General features: G+C 38.2%; 1 protein-coding gene across 1 annotated transcript; it reads left to right on the top strand.

Moving 5' to 3' along the window:
- Positions 1-76: 76 nt before the first annotated feature.
- snx1a (sorting nexin 1a) lies at positions 77-19,757 on the top strand. Its single transcript, XM_042496859.1, has 15 exons — positions 77-422; positions 4,169-5,138; positions 7,327-7,463; positions 7,761-7,836; positions 8,127-8,170; positions 8,448-8,589; positions 8,679-8,757; positions 9,900-9,975; positions 10,249-10,362; positions 11,417-11,510; positions 13,365-13,570; positions 13,764-13,907; positions 14,969-15,049; positions 15,144-15,215; positions 16,344-19,757. Exons 1-15 carry the CDS (start codon positions 294-296, stop codon positions 16,392-16,394), a joined length of 2,415 nt encoding a protein of 804 aa, XP_042352793.1. The 5' UTR covers positions 77-293; the 3' UTR covers positions 16,395-19,757.
- Positions 19,758-20,686: the final 929 nt, after the last annotated feature.

The raw sequence follows: 20,686 nt of genomic DNA, 5'->3' as shown, positions 1-20,686 counted from the left end.
CGTGTCATGACTGCCAGGCTAACAGCGGAGCTAACCTGACAAGAAGGAGGACCAGGAAGTAAAAAGACAGCGGCGGTTGGCACGTCCTCCTGAGCTTCCACTCACTCTCCGCTGTTTGGTGTAGTTGTCCGGGTCTTCAGGCGAGCTGCCACGGTGGTGCTTTAGCTTTACACGAGCACCGGAGGAAACGTTAACCGCTAACGGAGACACATCTGTGCCGTGCGGAGCATAGCAGAGCAGGGCAGCCGCGGACGGTTGCCTCCCCTTGTGTGTGTGTTTTAAGAAGATTGAAGATGGCGACCAGCTCGGAGCGCAGTCCACCCCCGTTCCCCGACTCCGAGGACCAAGATGTACTAGACTCTGAAGAAGTGAGAGGCCGAGATAGTGATGAAGACGACGGGGAGGACCTCTTCCTCGGCGCAGTATGTGTGAACGTTGATTTCACGCTAAGCTAGCTTTGGCTAACTGGCATTAACTGCCGAAAGGCTGTTTAGCTAACGTCAGCAGAGAGAGCTAATGAGGCGCTTTTAGCAAAAGTTTTCTAAGGGTGTCGACTAACATTCAGCTTGTTTTAGCTTTAGCCTCGTTTTTAGAACAAACAAAATGATGTTGACACAAGCAACTGTCATGTCGGATAATGTTAACTTATACCGTTTACTCTAACTTAAACAAATCAAAGCAGTGTTGGGGGTTTTGGTGCAGAAAACCCACCTATTTTCACCTTTACTGCTACTTTTAAACAGCTTGTGCTGATCTTTGACACTGTTGCAAAGGCCCGTTTTGGTATTGATTTCTTCCTGAATAAGTTGCAATGTGGAAAACTGGTTAGCTGTGATTTTATAAGGTCGATTAGGACTCTAAATCAGTTTAAATTCCCATTTGGTTAATGATATGTGGATGTTTTCTGTGCAGACTGACTGTAATTCACTCTTTAAGGCTAGCTCACACCCCAACCTGAAGGTATTCCTCTTCCAAATTTTGGGTGTGCAGACTTTTAGGCCATGCGTAGGTAAAGCAAGCCTTATGTTTGCAGTCTGTACAGAATGAGGTCTGAGTGGTTTGACTTTGAAAGTTGACACAATTTCGGTTCCGTTATTCTCATTAATAAGTGGTTTAAAATTCACTCTCACTGATATTTTTTTGAATGAGGATTAAAAAGCTGGCTCGTGCAGCCTCCTGTCATGTGAGTGAGCTCTGGTCACATGGTCAGAACCCGGATGTTTTCCCACAGTCAAAGTTCAGAGCAGAGATTGGAAAGTTGCTGTCTTTGATTTTTTGAGTGCTGCATGGAAAACATTACTCAGCAAGATGTGGATGTTATGTCCAACAGAAGCTGTAGCTGAAGTAATGTTTGTTCGGGCACTGGTCATTAGGGGATTCAGAATTGCCTCATGCTTTTAAGTGATATGTTCAACAGTTCACTGTTGTGCAGTCTGGCCTTTAGGTTTTTTTTTGTTTGGTTGTTTTTGTTTTTGTTTTTTTTTACCATATGATACTATTTAAACAGTATTGCTCTGCCTTATGATTAGCAATTTCACCTAATAGGATAAGATATATCTACCTGAGAGGAGTTTCTAATGGTTTCTGTAGTGAGGGTAGCCTGAATATTATGCTGCTCACTATAACAATACAATTCAACTGCATGATGGCTTTGTGGATGTTTGGTTTTGTAATAATAGGTTGAAAATACATGCGTTTTGGATATAAAAACCATACAACTAGATGCCAGCTGACTGGATTATGCTGCAGGAAAAGTTTAAAGGAAACTACGCCCATTTTCAAAATTCATACATGTTATTCCTATGGTCTGAGACAGTCTGAAAATATTATTAAACATGGATGACTCTCGCACAAATCCAAAACTAGAGGGCTAAAATGCAAATTTGTGATGTCATGAAGTATTAAGTGTGGAGCTGCTCCGTTAACAATGAAGTTGTAAAGATTGTTTGTGTTTGCAGTGAGATCTGCACATAAATTCTAGTTTTCTATGGTGCACCTTCAGACTTCACAAGTGCCAGACTCAATTCTCTGTTTTTGGTCTTTGAGAGAGAGCAGCTTATGTTCATGAATATTTACTGAACCATGATAGACCCAGGAAATAACATATTTAAATTCTTTATTCAAGTATTGTTCCCCTTTTAAGAAGGTTTTATTGACATAATATAATTCAGCAGCTCCACAAACTACAGCCTCCAAAATGACGATAAATTTTAACCAAGACCTCTCTAAAAGTAAGAAAGTGAACATTAACAGTCTTTAGGAACATAGGATTTATTGCAGGACTGTTGTGTAGCTTTCTGCTAGGCGTACTTAATAAACTGACAGCCTTAGTGTATGGTGTTCTTTATGAGCTCTCACCTGAGAAAACTATTCCTGAAACATGATAAACAGTGTTAGCATGACATTGCTTTTCTTCTGTTACCAAGTACTTTTTCATTTCAAAGCAAAGCTTTTGTTATCAACGGCACACCCAGTAGCCTGGAATTAGATACAAGTGTTTTGTTGTTGCATTCTTCACATAAAGTGGATTCTCTAAAAGGGCTGTCTATGGGCTCATTTCAGAATCAAGTTGAATAAGACCATGTACATTAGTATGAAACAAACAGCTGACAGTTCATTAATAAAGTTAGTGTGACTTTAAATAGGGAACCACATTTACCATTTATATTATCTGCTATAGCTCATACTAAAACCACATTATGTCTTCTTTAATTCACATAAAATTTCTTTAAAATCTTATAGAATTTATCAAAAATCGATTGACATAAAATTGCTGGCCAACTTTGTTTTTGAAAATGAATTTACAATTTTAGTCATTTGCAAAATAAAGACAAGAAGTAGAAAAATCAAAGTTTGCACACAAGATTATGCTCCTATAAATATTTAATGCAATATCCACCTCTCTCTCTTTTATTATTGCATGTCCAGCACCTAGTCTTTTGTCAACTTGATGCGCATGCTCTTGTAAAATTTTTGTCAATCATTTGCCAAGCAACATATTTTGGTTCCATATGTTCAGTTGTGAAGATTAGCTGTTTTATTCTGTCTAGTTTGATACTTTATTAAATAGCTTTAGGGTTAGAGCACTGAACATTGCGAGGACCCTCTTGGAATGCAAGGAATTATTGTTTTTCTGCCAAATGAATCACATTTTGGAGGTTGCAACATGCCCAAAAACTCATGAGACTTGGTACACAAGTCTGACCTGGCAAAAAATTACATATTTTGGTGGTTTTGGAAATGGGGTGTAGCAAAATGTCTCCACAGCGCCCCCTAACGTGTAGCCCCAATGGCTAGTTTTACCTACAATTATGGAATTTGTTACACTTATACATCACACCCAGACATACAAAAAAGCCTCTTGGACCCACCCCCCAAACCAAACAGGAAGTTGGCCATTTTGAATTTTGTGCTCATTTTTGGCAGTTTTTCCCCCTTGTACTTTTGCTAGCTTGTCCTACAGAATTAATCCGATCGGCTTCAAAGTTGGTGTGTCCACTCCTAACCCCTTTATGATGAAAACTTATCAAAGGTCTGCACAAAACTTCTGCAATTGAATTTTAATGTTTCGCCATAAAACAGGAAATAATTGTAACTTTGGTGTACATTGTCCAATCTGCCTGAAACCTCATAGGTTTTATTAGGGTCCCACCCTGAACTCTGTAATAGCTGTAATAGCGCCACCTACTGGCAACAGGAAGTAACAATTATCATTGGATTTACATGGTACATACAATGATTTGGTCTTCAAATGATGTATATCAAGATTACATGGAATTGGTGTCCCCTCCACTGCCACCTAGTGGGCGCTGTTAGTACTGCGCCACGTGAAATAGCTCACTCCAGGATCCAAACTGTCTGCGAACATTATCCGACTTGTACAGAAATGAATAACCGCTTAAGCTGGAGTCCACCAGAACCCCCGACATACGTGGTTGTGCGAGGTCCCTTTCATCGCTGCTTGCAACTTTAATTGGATTTTGGACTTTTTGTCAGACAAAAAAACTGGAGGACATCACTTTGGGTTGAAGGAAATTGAGATGGGCTTTTTTTTATTTAATTTTTTTGCTATTTCCTACTTGCATTGTATTTTATAGAATTGACAGATAATTGTTAGTTGTAGCATATTCAAATACTCTAAACATAAAATCTTTTTTCCCCTTACCAGAGCGACCCTCCGCTGACTGACGTGGACACCACACTGCCACCTGCCAATCAACCCAGTGCTGTTTTAACAAACCCTCCCACTAACATCATGGATGATCCCTTAATTGAGCCCATCAGCAGCCAAACAGAAAACAAACCAGCGAGCGAAGTCATAAGCGAACCCTCGGATGATTTTGTTGACCTGACAAACAACATAAGCGACTCTCCGGATGAAGCAGTCACAGCTGAAATTGCCATTACAGATGCAGCAAAAAACACAACTGAAGTCCCTCTAGATGAACCGTCAGATGATTTTGTTGACATATTTGGAAGTGAAACTGAAGCGCCGCGAGAGGAAGTTCTGAATGCGGATGTTACTGTTGAAGAAGTAACGGACAAAAGTGAAGTGACCAGTGGTGTAACAGATACACCTGGTGATGAGAAAACGGGAATTGATGATGAACAGGAAGCAAAAGAACCTTCCACTGATTCAATTATTGACCTCAGTGATGATCTTCCAGCCAGCGACACGCAACAGCCACTACCTGCCAGTGAAAAATTTGTTGACCCTTTGGTTGACATTCTTAGTGATGCACCATCAGCTGCCGATGCCAAAATACCCAGCCGGGAAACAGTCGATCTGTTTGAAGACGAGGGGAGTGACTTGTTCACAGAATCACGGCAGAGTAAATCTGCCAAGCAGCCGCAGAAAAGCCTCTTCGGTGAGCCTGATGAGGATCTGTTCGGTGAGCCATTGGGTGCAACCTCAAAGAAAACCGTAAGCAAAGAGCAGAGGGACAAACCTGTCACAACCAAAGCTGCTAGTGATGTTAGCATCACGGGTGGACCTCTGCTGGAGACTAGTCCTGCAGAACCAGCTGATATCTTTACTGAGGAGGCTCTCACCACAGTGCCCATTGTCAAAACCGCCAGCACTGTCAGCTCTAAGACAAATGGAGTCCACTCTGAAGAGGAGACCGATATATTTGCTGGTGGGTACACTTATTTTATTTTTTATCATGTAGTATTATCAGGATTTTAGGATAAGAGCAAAGAGCAGAGATACTGCAACTTAGGGGTGGCAGGCCAAATCTTGGCCCCTGAAAGGGTGCCAAGTGCCCCCCCCCCCCCACCATTTTTCAATTCACAATAACAACAAAGTGATTCACACAGTGATAGTACGAGTTTTCTGTGATGACTTCTGAAGGATGGAGACACCTGTTGAAGCTTCAATCAGCACACGCTTAATATAAGTTAAAGTATAATTATACAACCATAATTACAGTTACACCAAACAAGTACAATAAATTAGTACAACGTAAATGAAGATGAGTACAATGACAAACTAAAACAAAGACTAGAAATGAGGACAAGCACAACAAAGTCGAGCACTCGGGTCAGCCCAGACAGAGAAAAGACTAAACGCAGACTAACTGACACAGAACATAGAAAGCTGGCTGACCCCGATCACATAGAAAGGCCGTAGTATTTATACAATGCTGTGATGTAGATGATAGGTATCAATTACTAACAAGTCAGGTACTAGACTTCTTTTAAGGAATGAGGCATATATTTGTGTTGCTAGATTTACTGGCACTGGTCCAGCTCAGGTATCCATGGTCAACTTGCAGGCACTAAGACTTCACTATATATGGACAGGTATTTACCTGAGGTAGACATAGAGTCTTCAACTAACTATGGAGGATGCATAATCATAAAAGTACATACTAACACACAGGGAACTGTTTATGTACTTTTAGTATACATAAGGTGCCAGAGTGCATAAAACAGTATCAAAATAAAGCTTGTTTATCAGAAAATCCTAGAAATGTCCTGAAATCCAAGAAATGTCATAAAATCCTAGAAATGTCCTTAATTCCTAGAAACTTCCTAAAATCTGAGAAACCTTCTAAAATCCCCAAAACGTCTTCAAATCCAAAAAACGTTCTAAAATCCTACAAACATTATAAAATATGCTGAAAGTACCAAAAGTACTTACTGCAGAATGAACTATTATGTATTTTATTTTATTTGTATTTTTACAAAAAAACCCAAAACAAACACACATGGAAATGTTTAGTTTCAATAAGCAATTCATTGGAAGTAAAAACAACCAAAGCCAGCTACAATTTAAAAACACCAGATGGTCATATTATTGCCTTTCAGTGTGTTTCAGAGGTATGTTTGCCTTAGTTAGATAGGGGACAGTAGAAAACTTACAGGAAATTAAGGGAAACAGACTGAGGATGCCAAGCAACAAAGGTTAAGAGGCAGACTCAAACCAGAGATTCATTTCATGGCCAGCGTCTTCCATTTCGTGGAACTTTGCAATTTTATGACATTGTCAGTTACGCAATGGACAGTTTAAAATACAAGAAACACTGTCTATGCAGAAGCATGCCGAATGCAGATGTGTTATTCTCCTTTCAAAAGCTGGTATGTACAAAACCCAATGCGACAGGACCTGTAACAGTCTGGTCAGAGATTAAGGTGTGTTATGCTCAGCCACAATCAGAGAAAAGAAACTGGTGATTATCTTGATAATTGAATAGTAATTTTAGCATTTTTTAAAGCAAAAAAGCCAAACATTTTGCTGATTTTGTGCTTTTTCAGTTTGAGATTTTGATGCTTTTATTTGTCATACATGAGGACAAACTAAATGGCTTTGGATTTGTGGACTCTTGATCAGATAAAACATAACATTTGGAGGCAAAAACAATTAGTTGAGATATCAAGAAATATTGGGCAGATTAACTGATAATAAAAATAATTGTAAGTTGCAGCCCTACTTGTAACCTTACTTCTTTTTAGCCTAAGAGCTTTATCCAGCCTTTTTTCATACGCAGTTGTATTCCCCAAAACCTGCACAGACATTGGTTTGTACCCATGGTGGAGGTCCTCCTAAAAGCTGTTCAAATTAAGCACTTGTGACCAGAGTTTAAAACACTGGCCAACCTGGAATTGAACTGTATTAAACTAGAGGCTGGAAGCAAAAAAAAAAAAAAAAAAAAAAAAAATATGTAGGTAATCAGAATCCATGTCTGTGCATAAACTTTTTTATTTCTTTGTGTCAGACAGTCCAGGACATAAAGTAGATAACAGACATCTCTCAACACGATTACATTCAGCATGTGATGGCTCATTCTGGTCTCTTTTATGTTTCTTTTTCCTCTCTAACAGAAGCCACAGTCGAGCTCTCCCTCGACAGTCCACGGGACGAGAGAAAGAAAGATGTGACAGCCAAGCCGTCTGTGTCCGCCCCCTCTCTGTCAGCAGCTGCCAACCTGGCCAAGCCACAGTCTGCTGCCCTGGAGGAGGTACACACATATCTAATCCCAGAGTGAAAGTCCCAGTGTGACCGCAACAAAGTAATGACTGAAAACTGCTCAAGTTTGGGGAGCTTTCTGAAATATCGAAGTTGTGGGAAGAGTTAGTTGGTTGTTCAATTTGCGTTTTGCTTGACTAATTTAACACATACCAGAGCAAACATTTTAAAAATCCTTGAACTAAATCTCACAAAAAAATCCCAACTCTGCTGTGAGAAAAATAATTCAGACCATAGAGTGAAAGTGTTTGGTGACAGTGATTCACTTTCTGATCATTCTTTTTTTCAGCTTGAAGAAGAGGAAGAGGAAGAGCAGGAAGACAAATTTGAGATTGCCATTTCCGTTAAAGACCCTGAAAAAATTGGTGGGACTTAATATTGTATTCTTTTCAAGTACAGGATGGATTTTGGTGCATTTAGTCTATTGCACTAAAACAGGATGTGCCTGTTAAAACATAAAGCAAGCCAATGTTATTCTGAGTTGCTCGAGTCCTTAATTTGATCTTTTCAAACTTGTGAAAAAGACAAGGACATAAAAAGGGAAAAAAGTGATAAATTACCATAAAATAGATACACACGAGCAGCGTCACCTTGAGTAACAAATATTTATATCGGTACAAACTTTAATTCTTTTTTTTTTTCCCCTTTTTTTTAGGGGATGGGATGAATGCTTACATGGCCTACAAAGTAACCACACAGGTAAAAATGTGTCAATATACAGCATTTCCCTCGATCTGAGGCTGGTCATCTTTAATGCAGAGGACATTAGCACCGTTATTCATCTGATATGTTGTAACAGTGTGCCAAGAGAGGAAATGCTGGTCAGCGTATTGTAGCAGAAACGCCCTTGCACTGGTCTTGAAGGACAAACATAGATTACATCAGAATCCTGTAGTAATGATTCACCAGATTTAGCCTGTAAAGTGCATCAAATCCAAAAACATAAGTCAAAATAAGTATTTGAACTCTATTTCAGACCCAACTGCCTATGTTTCGCAACAAGACATTTACAGTTAGGCGACGCTTCAGTGACTTCCTCGGCCTCTACGAGAAGCTTTCTGAAAAACATGGACCAAATGGATACATTGTGCCCCCGCCACCAGAGAAGAGCATCCTGGGTAGGCTGACTGATTTTACTGTTTTATCTGATGCTTTAACTTTAAATCTCATCTCAATCAGCTGTAAGAAATGATACTGTCTTGCACAGGTATGACAAAGGTGAAGGTGGGAAAGGAAGATTCCTCATCTGCAGACTTTGTTGAGAGAAGAAGAGGTGCTCTGGAGAGGTAAGAGAGAAGCATGAAATTTAAGCTGCTTTAGAGCAATTTACTTCCAAAAATCCTAGTACTCTTAGCTGTTCTAGTCTGACTCAGTGGCTGTACTGATATTTGTGTGCCACCGTTTTCAAAATCCCCCTTTCTACTGTAAACAAGAACAACCACCTCCTCTCGAACAACTTATACACTGAAAACGGCAAGTTTTGACAAAGATTTGGATTGTGCAGTACACCATGCATTTTGAAGATCTACAGCAAATGAAGCGACTCATGAGCGCACCTCGGAAAAAGCTTCAGAGTTAATTTGCTACATCTTTCAACTCTGGCAGCAGCATCTGTCAGTGACATTGATTTCAATAATGTACTGCACCATTCATCTTTATGCTTCTGCAATATCATTAAAATAATGTTCCTTAAAAGCCCTGGACAGCCAACAAATTGTCTGTTTTAACAGGTTCAGTGAGCTTTTCCAAAACTTAAGAAGAGTCAGACTTCACTTCTAGCACTCTCATTATCAAATTATGTCTTTTATGAGTAAAACTTGAATCACACAGTCAAGACACACTCTACATCCACTACTGGATTTTTCGGCTAGGTATAGCTGCTTCTGGATCCACCCACCAGATACATTTCCACTACTTTCCAACCATATGTACACATCAATCCGTGATCAGCCCCCTTTTCCCCCCGGTCCAGAAATGTAAGCCCTGAAGAAAATGCTGTGTTAGCATTTAGCTACCGTTGAATTGTTCAGTTAAAGAGAGGTGGTTAGTGTTAGAGTAAGGGTTACATCTTGTTACTTATAAGGCAAATCAAGTCTTACTATATCATAGTTTATAAAGTGGACTATTGCTACGTTTTACCTTATATATTCACTACAGTGTCACGTTGTAGGATGGTCAAAATAACTGTTGTTGGTGGTTTTATCTGGTGCTAGTGGTCAGCGCGCCAGATGATTGCAGTTGGTTTAAGGAAATGCAAACAACCCAGAGCATTTTCCCCATTTTAGCAGAGTGATAATAAATGCTCCCGGAGCTTTCTTTAGCGCAGACACAGCACTGTGTAGATAGGTCGGGCTACACGAGACTATAGCAGTTATGTTGCCTTGCCGATAGAAAGCGTGAAAGTGAGTCTTTTTTCTCCATTCGACAGGTATCTCCAGAGGGTGGTAAATCACCCGTCACTTCTCCAGGATCCTGATGTCAGAGAGTTCCTGGAGAGAGAGGAAGTAAGCAGAATTGACTTTGGAGATCCTCTTGGCTTTTTATAAGATAAACATTTATTATGAATTTATTACTGTACTCTTTTAAAACCATAGAACTGCACAACTTGAGCACATTATAATTCTCTGATATCTAATCTGTGTTTGCATGTATACATTTGTGTTTTATTCCTCTGCCATTTACTTCTACTTGATTCCTTTGTATCTGATGTTATAGTATGTTTTTCAGAGTGCAGTGTGATGATGGCTGAACTGTAATGTGTGTGTGTGTTTCCACAGTTGCCTAGAGCAGTGAGCACCCAGGCCCTGAGCGGCGCCGGCTTCCTGAAGATGATCAACAAAGCAACAGACGCTGTCAGTAAAATGACCATCAAGATGAATGAGTCAGATGTGGTGAGTTAAGTGTAAATGGACACTCTTGCTGCATCAGGGCTTCTCAAGAATGAAAACCGTTGTGAAAAGCAGATGATTTTTGCAATGAGGAAATCTGCATTTTCCAGTAAAAAGCAGAACATTTCAAGCTCTCAGTTGAAGGCCGATGACATGCTCGGGTTGAAGCACTAAAAGGCACAGGGCACAAAACATAGGTACTATTTTTGCAGAGTGGCTTAACATTTGTCAGGTCATTAGTCTGTTGTCTGATTTTATTTGTTTATTTTTTTATGATTAATCTGAATTAGTTCTGAGGGGAATTTGCACATTTTTGCTCTGTTATGGCACAGTATTTATGATAAACTGAGATGATCAGACAGATTAGGAAACACATTTGTTTTGGAAATTGACCTGGTGGTATTGATAAAACCCTTTATTTCCCCTTTTTTTTGTTTCTGTGGTGCAAGATAACGTTTGGCAACGTGTATATTTAGAAGATGGCAGCATAGTTTACTAAATACTGTAGATGAGGCAGCCAGTCACGCAGATCAAAGACCTTGTTTGTCAGGAGTTGTTGTACAAAGAAACAGTGACACTTAATTCCTCTTGATCTGAGCTCAAAGTATCACACACATGCATTCACTGAGCTTATTTAAATATTTATGTGAGGGTTTATTCCAGCTGAAAGTGCATTAAGCTGCACTGAATTGTAAGTGTGTTCTAAGCTTACCACTTTTCTCTGAAAGCACCAAAGAGTCATAATTTGAATCCATGTTGAATCAAGGTCCTTGTATAGATCTAAAAGTCTGGGAAAGTATTAAAATTGAATTGGATTTCTATGACTGATTTACCTTTATGACTCATTTATGGTGCTTAAGTTACCATAAAAAAGTGTGGAAAAATATCAAAGTTCAGTCATCATATAAATATGATTCATGATCTGGTTGTTGATCCAGTGCGACCTGTGTGCTTCATCCTCGATAATGTGGCTTCGTAAATCATAGAGATCAGCCTTTATGGCTCAACAGAGAGTGGCCTTGATGTTTGAATTTATCTTTAGTGTTTTTGTCCACAGTGGTTTGAAGAGAAGCTGCAGGAAGTGGAGTCTGCAGACCAGCAGTTCAGGAAGCTCCACGCGCTGGTCGAATCTCTGGTTGTCCACAGGAAAGGTTAGTCTCTCACTTCCAACCACTAAAAGATTTAATTAGTGTCCTAAGCTGATTACTTGGGGTTGGGGATAACTTTGACACAAAGTTGTCATGGTGACACTCATAATGAGATCAGGTGTCCCCGTAATGTCCTTCACCATGACACGAACTGGTGTCAGTAACTAGACCAGTATGGGAATGTTTTAGAGATGCATTATACACATTTTGAGCAGACATATTACCAATGTAATTTTGGGGCTGTAGTCAACCAAAGAAATTCTGGCTGGGCTGAAACTGTTTTTACGCTTCAACCAATAGATCGGTCGATAAGGGGGAAAAAATGTGCACATTATCTCTAGATTAACTGAATCGCCATATTGCGCTGAGTGCACTCTACCTGGTTGCTCTGTGTCCACCAGTTTTGGTTTTTTTTCTGCGTCAGGGCTCGACATTGACGTTAGCTTAGGTCAAGTAAACTCTGTATTCAGGCAAGTGGAAAGCCTCGAGTGAAAAAAACACCTTACCTCCAGTGTAAAATGATTTGAAAATAGGCTGCGCACTGTAACATTTGAACATTTGAGCTGCCACACGAGTCCGTCTCACCACCAAGTGTTGAATAGAACTGATGAGAAAAATCTGACAGACTGGGCACTATAGAAGTTAACTCAGGAGCTGGTGATGTCATATACAAATAATGTTACTAGTAACTAATATTTTTTGTAGTGGTGCATGTGAGAGAGAGACTTACTATTTCTAGCCCAGAAGCTGACGATAGCCATCCAGCAAGGGCTCTGGTGAAATGCAGTCTTGAACTGCAGTTTTTCTTTTGAAACGTAGTAAAATGAATCAATAGTGATAAATCTGACACTGAATGTCTTCTGTGATTATTTATCCATTTTGCAATTGGAAAATGAGAGTTTAAAATTGGTTAACTTTGGGTGAAACACTGCGCTTGTCACTGTCAACAGCTGTCCAATCACATTAGAGAAAAGGCGAGACAAAGACCAACCGTCACAGAGGACATTTACAAGTGCAGAACAATATTAAGTGTCGTTTATCAACTGGGAAATAACATGCTTTGGTGGACACATGGCCTTATTAAAGGAACACCAGCGACTGTCCTACCTGAGAATTTGGTTAAGAGCATATCAACCAGTCGTCCAGAAGTTTGCAGCTCGAGTTGAGTTTATGTATCAGTTGGCTGTTGATGTTTTTAGGGTGTTTTTTTTTTCACCCCTGAAGTTTGGTTCATTTGGTATGGAAGCAGAGGAAAAAACATGATACATTGTTGAATTCAGTTCTGGTACGCTGTCTGTTCACTCTGAGTTTTTTCTAATGAGCCAACAAGAGTAAACATGAAGTTTTACAGACCGACGATGAGCAGATGGATTTATTAGTTTAGCTTTTCAAAACATGCTAAAATTACATGTTAATATAAAATCTTGTGGTTGGTTCATATGCTTTCACACCACAAATGAACCGTGCCAAGATATGTTTGGAAGCGGACTGGTGCCCACCTTTTCAAGCAGTCTTGCTTAAGTCATTTGGTCAGCATCAGGATTTGATTGACAGCCTCTAGAACAGCCCCAAAGCACTGTACTGTCAAACAGACCTGAGTTTGTTTTAACCAAACCAAACAGGTTGGTTGTAAAAGCATCCTTATATTTTTTTGTACAACTCTACCTCCCTTAAAACCTGTTAAATCATTTTTCAAGATAACTCTTAATGAGCTCCATAGAAAGTGTTACTTTTAAACAAAGCTCTGCCAAGACAGTGGTTGCTGATGATCACTTATTTGTTTTTCGTGTTTCCTCTTAAGTACATGGTGGAAAATGCCTGTTTTAGATTAATGTTTGGCGCTGTCTTTTCCTCCAGAGCTGTCGTTGAACACGGCCAGCTTTGCCAAAAGCACGGCCATGCTGGGCAGCGCAGAGGACAACACCGCTCTGTCCAGAGCTCTCTCTCAGCTGGCAGAGGTGGAGGACAAGATGGAGCAGTTGCACCAGGAACAGGCTGCAAACGACACCTTCTGCTTTGCAGAACTCGTGGCCGATTACATCCGCCTGCTTGGAGCCGTGAGGGTACTGAGAAAATTTGTTCAACTCATTTCTGTGTGTCTGGAGAAGCATTGATTTCTCAAAGAGCTTTTCAATAACCCACAATGTTAAAGTAGCTAAAACACTTTCACCTGTTCTGAGAAAGGCCCTCAGCTACATGCTTAAGTAAATACCCAAAAATAAACATGGAAATGATCTGTGTGTGTGTGACCTGCAGGGGTCGTTTGATCACCGGATGAAGGCGTGGCAGCGTTGGCAGGATGCTCAGGGTGTGCTGCAGAAGAAGAGGGAGACTGAGGCCAAACTGCTGTGGGCCAACAAGCCCGACAAACTGCAGCTGGCCAAAGAGGAGATCGCTGAGGTACAACACAGGCCAAAATCAACACAGTGAAAATAACTTGTGTTTTTTTCTTCAAAGATTGAGAACAATGTGTGAGTCATGAATGAGCCTCTTGAAAAGCCCTCATATTGTTCTTGTATCATTGTGTTCCTATCATCAGAAACAGGAAGCACAGGGAATCTAATTGAGTTCAATTTGATTTTAATCTCCTCATTTTTTTTGCTCTTAACTTTGTTATTGTCACGATACAGTAGAGCATATATATTAGGTTTTGCTTTTCTGTCCACTTCCATAAAATACCAAAATACCATATTGTTTATTTATTTTGTCCTGGATTAAATAGGGAATATTTTAAAGTTTTTTTCCTATGTACAAAAGCTGTCTGACAAGGCTGTTTTTAATCAATATAAGAATGCATCACATAACACAAAAAAGAAAATGAGAACTTCTAGTCAAGTCAAGTCAATTTTATTTATAAAGTCCATTATCACAAACAGACACATACAGTTTGCCTCAGAGGGTTTTACAGCATATGACATCCCTCTGTCCTTAGACCCCACATCGCCTAAGGAAAAACTCCCCAAAAAAACGGGGGGGAAAAAATGGTAGAAACCTCAGGAAAAGCGGCTGAGGAGGGATCCCACTTCCAGGACAAACAGATTCTTCAGTTAATGTCTTAATGAATTATACAGAGGTTAAATTGCAAAAGATCAATAAAATAAAAGTTTGAAGTGATGAGAAATATTCACAGCAAGTCACAATTTTGGACTTTCAAAGTAAGCTTTTTGAGACATTAATTTGAGATTGTGAAAAATAGTTCAATAAGTCATAATTATCACAAAATCAATAACAATCTCATCACTTTTAACTGAGTTTTCTAGTCATAAGTATTAGATACTAAGACATATTTTTATCTCATTGTTATAGTTCTGACTTAGAAAGTAGTTTGAACTTTTTATGACTGACCATACATATTTGTATTTTTTGTTAGCATTGGTTATCATATCTCTTTTTGTAATATCCTGACATGATAAAGTTTCTATACTACAGGTCTCTGAACTTCCATTCTTCTTTGTTGACAGTGGGAGGCCAAAGTGACGCAGTATGAGAGAGACTTTGAAAGAGTTTCTGCTACTGTCCGCAAGGAAGTCGTCCGCTTTGAGGTATGTTTGTCCTTTCGCCTCACTTACTGTACAGCTGAAAATGTTCCTTAATAGTGATGGATGATTTCTATTTTCATGTTTTTTAATTATACAGAAAGAAAAAGCTAGGAACTGTAAAAGAGAGATTATTAACTACTTGGAGTGTCTGCTTCAGTCTCAGCAACAGGTAAATGTCTATCATCTAACATGAGTATTCAACATTTCCATATCAAATATTTCTCTCGTCAACCAGTCAGTGTATATGTCGAGAGACTTTTTCAGCTACATTCTTATTATGTCCTTATTTTGCACTCTCTTGTCACTAAATCATGTTTTATGTATATTGAAAGGATTTGAAGCTGGTGATCTTATTTAGAAAGGCTTTATGTGTGCAGTGCTACAATAAGTGTAATGTAAGATAAATTATCCTTATTATAAGTAGCAGTGCTTAAAGTGCTTGTAAAGAAATGTGTAATTAAAGGTGGTATCGACAAAAATCTGGAAAGGGAGAAAAAAAGGCAGAATTCGATTTAAAAAAACTTCCTCCTGCGGCTTTCCCCGCTCTGTCCTGTGCTCCTCCCACCCGACGACCAGTGCACTGCTTGTATCTGTACGCGCTCCATTGATTTATTTAATCGTATATCATTCTACAGTCGCAACCTGGACATTCACTCAGCCCTTTTTTGCCTTGCTTTCCAATTTCAGACCACAAATTCACTTTCACTAAAGGATCGTGCATCTGCACTTGTAGAACAGCCATGGGAATGCCCTTTATCTGAAATAACCTAGATAGATAGATAGATAGATAGATAGATAGATAGATAGATAGATAGATAGATAGATAGATAGGTACTTTATTGATCCCGGGGGAAATTTAAGTAACCAGCAGCATATTAAACATACAGAATAGAATATAACCTGTGATTGGCCAAAGTCCCCGTTATGGGCTAAATTTTCTAAAGCTTGAAAACAGAGCCAAAAGAAGGTGCACAAGTCTAGTTTTTACTTGGACAACTTGATATACAATAAGCGCAAAGGTTATTGTGGAATTTCTTTCCCCCAATTTAGCCAAAATTCAACTGCCTACCCCAGCTTTAAATACCACATTAAAAAAGCACTGACAAAGTTTTAAGAGCCCAAAGTTAAGTCTTCAAATTGCTCGTTTATCCAACAAACAGTCCAAACCCCCCAAATGTTTCATTCCGATGATGTAAAACAAAAAAGCTAGGAAAGATGCATCTTCTATGAATCCTAAGGTTTAACAAGTTCCTGTCTGTTGATACTGACTGACGCGTGTTTCTTTTTTGTCCCGCAGCTCATAAAGTACTGGGAGGCTTTCTTACCAGAAGCAAAAGCAATTGCCTAATCCTCGAGCACCAGCCTTTTGGATGACAAAACAGGCTGCCTTTTTCTTATACACTTTACCTCTTGCCTTTAAACCAAGGAAAATGCGCGCATTGTAAAGGGAGAAACAATCAACCTGTTTTTTTAATCACCTTTAACATATAGCTCTGTACTCTATTGTATTAATAATTGTATATTTTCATTTAACCTTCCACAAATATTTTCTTATTAGATGAAAAGAGTTTTGCATATACAAAGATATGGACACACGAAAAAGAGAATAGATGAATGATTCCATTAATATTCTCAAGAGAAGGGAAACGAACAGAGTCCGTTGTTCTCAGGATTTTCTCCCTCATGCGATCAGGAGCTCTCTCACATCAGCAGTGGTTACTTGTTTACAGCACGGCTGCTCTCTCATCAAATATTTCTGGGGACCCAGATGACGAAAGTGGCCAAGAGTCTCAGTCTGTTTCTTCTTTTTAATGACTCAAAGGGATTAAAAAAAAAAAAGGTAAATAAGAACTATGAGCACTTCCACCAGGTGGATAAAGTACTTTAGTACAGCCATGTTTATTTTGTTTTTCTTTCAGTTTTAAAATACTATTGTTGCTGAGGGGAGGAGGGCAGGACATTGAGAGGCATTAGATTAGCAGCGTCTACAGCCGTGGTCAAGGGTTGCGTTGTAGGTCAAGCTTTTGAGTTTAATGTTATAGATTTCAATCATAATGCAAACTTTACTCTTATAACTACACATGTCTGTGCCTTTTGAGTCAGAGTGGTGTTTTTGGTATAATGGAGTTTGGGAGAAAGTTGTACACAGTGGTAGGCAGTGCAGATGCTTATTAACAGTTACTTCCACAACAGCCATAATGATGTGAGTGTCAGTGCTGAGGTCAAAGAGCAACACTTTTCATGTTAAAAGGAACACTTTATCCCCCCAAAATGTCCATTTGCATATTATTTACTAACTCCTTTTTATGTTGAATTTATGAAGAAAAGTTTTTTTTCTCACCTCCACTATGAACAAAGAATCCAATAACGGAGAAAATTCCTGACGAATTGAAGTCATAGGGGTCCGTGTTCAACAACAGTAAATTACATTAACACATCTTTGATTAAGCTTTTAGACAACTCATGCACTTTAATTAAAGTGTCATTGGTCCAGTTGTATGCTCAGTACGTCCCAAATGCACGCATCTTCACTAAAAACTGTAGTATTTAGAAGTGAATAAAAAGTGCTGCTTACTTCAAAGCCAGATTTGTTACTTTGATGGATCTGAATGAACCCTTTTAAACACCAAAGTCACACAATAAAACAAACAAACTGATGGAGGCAGTGGTAGACAGCCCCTCTTGTGTTCAGTGTCGATGAAATCTGGCTTTGGAGAGATCATAGTTAAGTTTCACTTTTAGTTCAGTTCCCTTTCAGAAAGGTCTGTCTGTTTGGTAAGTCCTGAGCAAATGTCTGGACAAATGAGACTTGGATTTTACTGCACGAGTTGTGTGAGAGTTTGTAAACAGATGTTTTGATATAGTTATACTTTTGTTGAGGGTGACCCCCCGTGACTCGAATTCATTAAGAATTTTCTCTATTTTTGGATCCTTGGTTCACCACGCAGGCATGGGTGAAAAACAGTTTTCTTCACATATTCAAAGTAACAGGGTGAGTAATTGATAAACAAATAGGCTTTTAGGGGTTGAAGTTTTCCCTCAAGCCCATTTACTACAAATTAAGCATTTTTTCCATTCGATATTCTTGCTCATTAATACAATTATTTTTTTCCTACTTTCCAGTCAGTCTATGGGTTGTATGAAGCTCAACCTGCACCCAGTTATAACAGGTAATCCTCACAGTGAACATCATGTTCAAGTCTGCTTTTGTCAACATTTTTGCGTCATTGTTGTGCGGTATTATAGTACAGGAGGAGACAGTTAACACTATTTTTAAGGAATTAAGAAGTTTTAAGTATCTCCGAGTAAATTTTCATGCTGCAGTCGTAGAATGAATGCAAAGCTGGAAACCAAAGGCTGCCTGAATTGTTCAGTCTATAAAATGACACAGAATAATGCCAAAGGTTTCCCAGAGTCTATAACATCTAGAAATAGCTCAACCCATTATATTTTTTAAGGTACCCTGCAAAGTTTTTGGCCAGAAATAGTGTTATGGAGCAGTGTTTAAAGCGTAGGTTAGTATGATGTTTGATGGGATTTAGAGTCCTGCTGATGGTTTTCCACTTTTTTTGCTGATCAGTAGCTGCTAACTGCTAGCTAGTGAGCAATATAGATTCCAAATTCTTTGGTAATATGTTTCATGTGGAAAAAACAACATATCAGCATATTAGTTAGACCTGTAAGAAATACAATGCAGTTAATGTAACACAACATTGTTACAAAACATCCACCTGGTACAATTATATAAAACAGAAAAAAAATTAATAAGACAGGATACCTTTAATTTACGATGATATAAAGCTCTTTTTTTTTTTTTTTCAAAATGTGCTGTTCTCACATTTGAGGAAATGAAACCAGATGGGTAGTTTTGGATGAGCAGTTGCAGTTGATTATCAGAATTTGGGGGAATTTATTGTCTTTTGATTGGCTGATAATTTCACTGAATAATACTGTGCGTGATTTCTAGTAAATGGGCAACAACATGCAACAAAATGACTGTTCATGCTGAGTTGTCGGCTCCGGATTAATGTCAAATACTAAACATACTGATGTCATAATGAATTTAATGCTTTCCTGAAGCCTCAGTCTGCAGTTTGACAAGTTGCGTTTAACATCAAACAGAAACAAACCTGTAACATGTGACACTGCTGCCATCTTTTGATTACAGCTTTAATTTCACATTTGTGCACACTTAAATTTGAGGCTGTGTAGTATCGTGTTACACTGTATAATTTGTTGTCATTTCTTAACTTGCAGACATTTCTTTGCACAGTTTTTAAACAAAACAAACATTTTTTTGACGATTAGATGCACGCTTGTTTTCAACCGTTGTTAGACAGCACTCTAATAAAATTGGTTGATAGTGCAGCCTCATACTGTATGTCATCAATGTGCAGAGCAATGTCAGCACTTTGTCATAGAAATTTCTTGTAAAACAAATCAAAAGTTGCACTGTTTACACTTGGAAATGTATTTAAAAACTTAAGCCTTCAGTGTCTTAATTCTCTACGTGGGTTGTTTTCTTGGCTTTATATTAAGTACTTAAAAGAGCTGTATAATATTGATAGTATAATATAGTATACTTGAGTATAGTATGCTATGTAAAGAAATCGTTGAAAAAATGTCGAACTGTAATATCTCACATAAAAGTCATTAGAAAATCATAGAAATTTCATATTACGGTGTGTTATAAAAAAAATTATTTTCAAAAGTTCCTTAAAAGTGTGTGTGTGTCGGGGGGCGAGTCAATGTACTATGTTGTCAAAAATCATTTTCATTGATCAGTGAAAATCATTGAAAAATTCCTTCAAAAGTTCTTAGCATAGTGTGCCATCAATCATGAAAAAAGTTCCAATGTAATTAAGGGAAAAAAGTCATAGTATGTATCATCAAAAAGCATGAAAAAAGTCTTACTTTTGGTTGTCATCAAAACTAATGAAAAAACATCTTAGTACAGTATCCCATAAAATCAAGGGAGAAAATTATAATATAGTATTTTGTCTAAAATTATTTTTTTTAAAAATCATAGTATAACATGTCAAAGTGAACTTATTTTTTAAAAAAATCACAGTACAGTGAATCATGAAAAACATCGTGATTGTATGCCACCAAAAATCATGAAAAATGTCGTGGAGTGTTGTCAAAATCATGAAAACATCTCATGGTATAGTGTGCCATAAAAAATTATTTAAAAAATGTCTGAGAAGATGTCATCAAAAATCATAAAAAAGAATCATTAAGAATCGTATGTCATCCTAATTCATGCTATAGTGTATCATCAAATGATGTCATAGTATAATATGCTGTTAAAAAACATGGAAAAACATCGTAGCATAATATGTTGTCAAAAACAAGAAAAATGTCATAAAATGTCATTTAAAATAAAGAAAAACCTTACAGTACAAATTGTTGAAAAATTTTTTTTAAAAAAAGGAGATTTATTGTGTGTCATCATTCATCAATAAACTCCTTGCTATATAATTTATTAAAAAATAATAACAAACCTCAAAGCAAAACATGTCAAAAGTCCTGAAAAAATATTCATAGTGTACTGTCAACAGAAAAAGGCATAGTATAGCATGTTATTGCAAAATTGGCAAAATGTCAGTTGGTAGGTCAGTTAAAAATCATGAGAAAAAA

This window comes from Plectropomus leopardus, chromosome 11, assembly GCF_008729295.1.
Source record: "Plectropomus leopardus isolate mb chromosome 11, YSFRI_Pleo_2.0, whole genome shotgun sequence".
NCBI classification, from domain to species: Eukaryota; Metazoa; Chordata; class Actinopteri; order Perciformes; family Serranidae; genus Plectropomus; species Plectropomus leopardus.
This window is presented reverse-complemented; position numbering and strand designations above follow the sequence as displayed.

Coding starts and splice junctions, on each gene's coding strand:
- snx1a (XM_042496859.1), top strand. CDS start 294: ATGGCGACCAGCTCGGAGCGCAGTCCACCCCCGTTCCCCGACTCCGAG. Junction 8,758..9,899: donor AGAAGAGGTGCTCTGGAGAG/GTAAGAGAGAAG, acceptor TCCATTCGACAG/GTATCTCCAGAGGGTGGTAA. Junction 15,050..15,143: donor AGGAAGTCGTCCGCTTTGAG/GTATGTTTGTCC, acceptor TTAATTATACAG/AAAGAAAAAGCTAGGAACTG.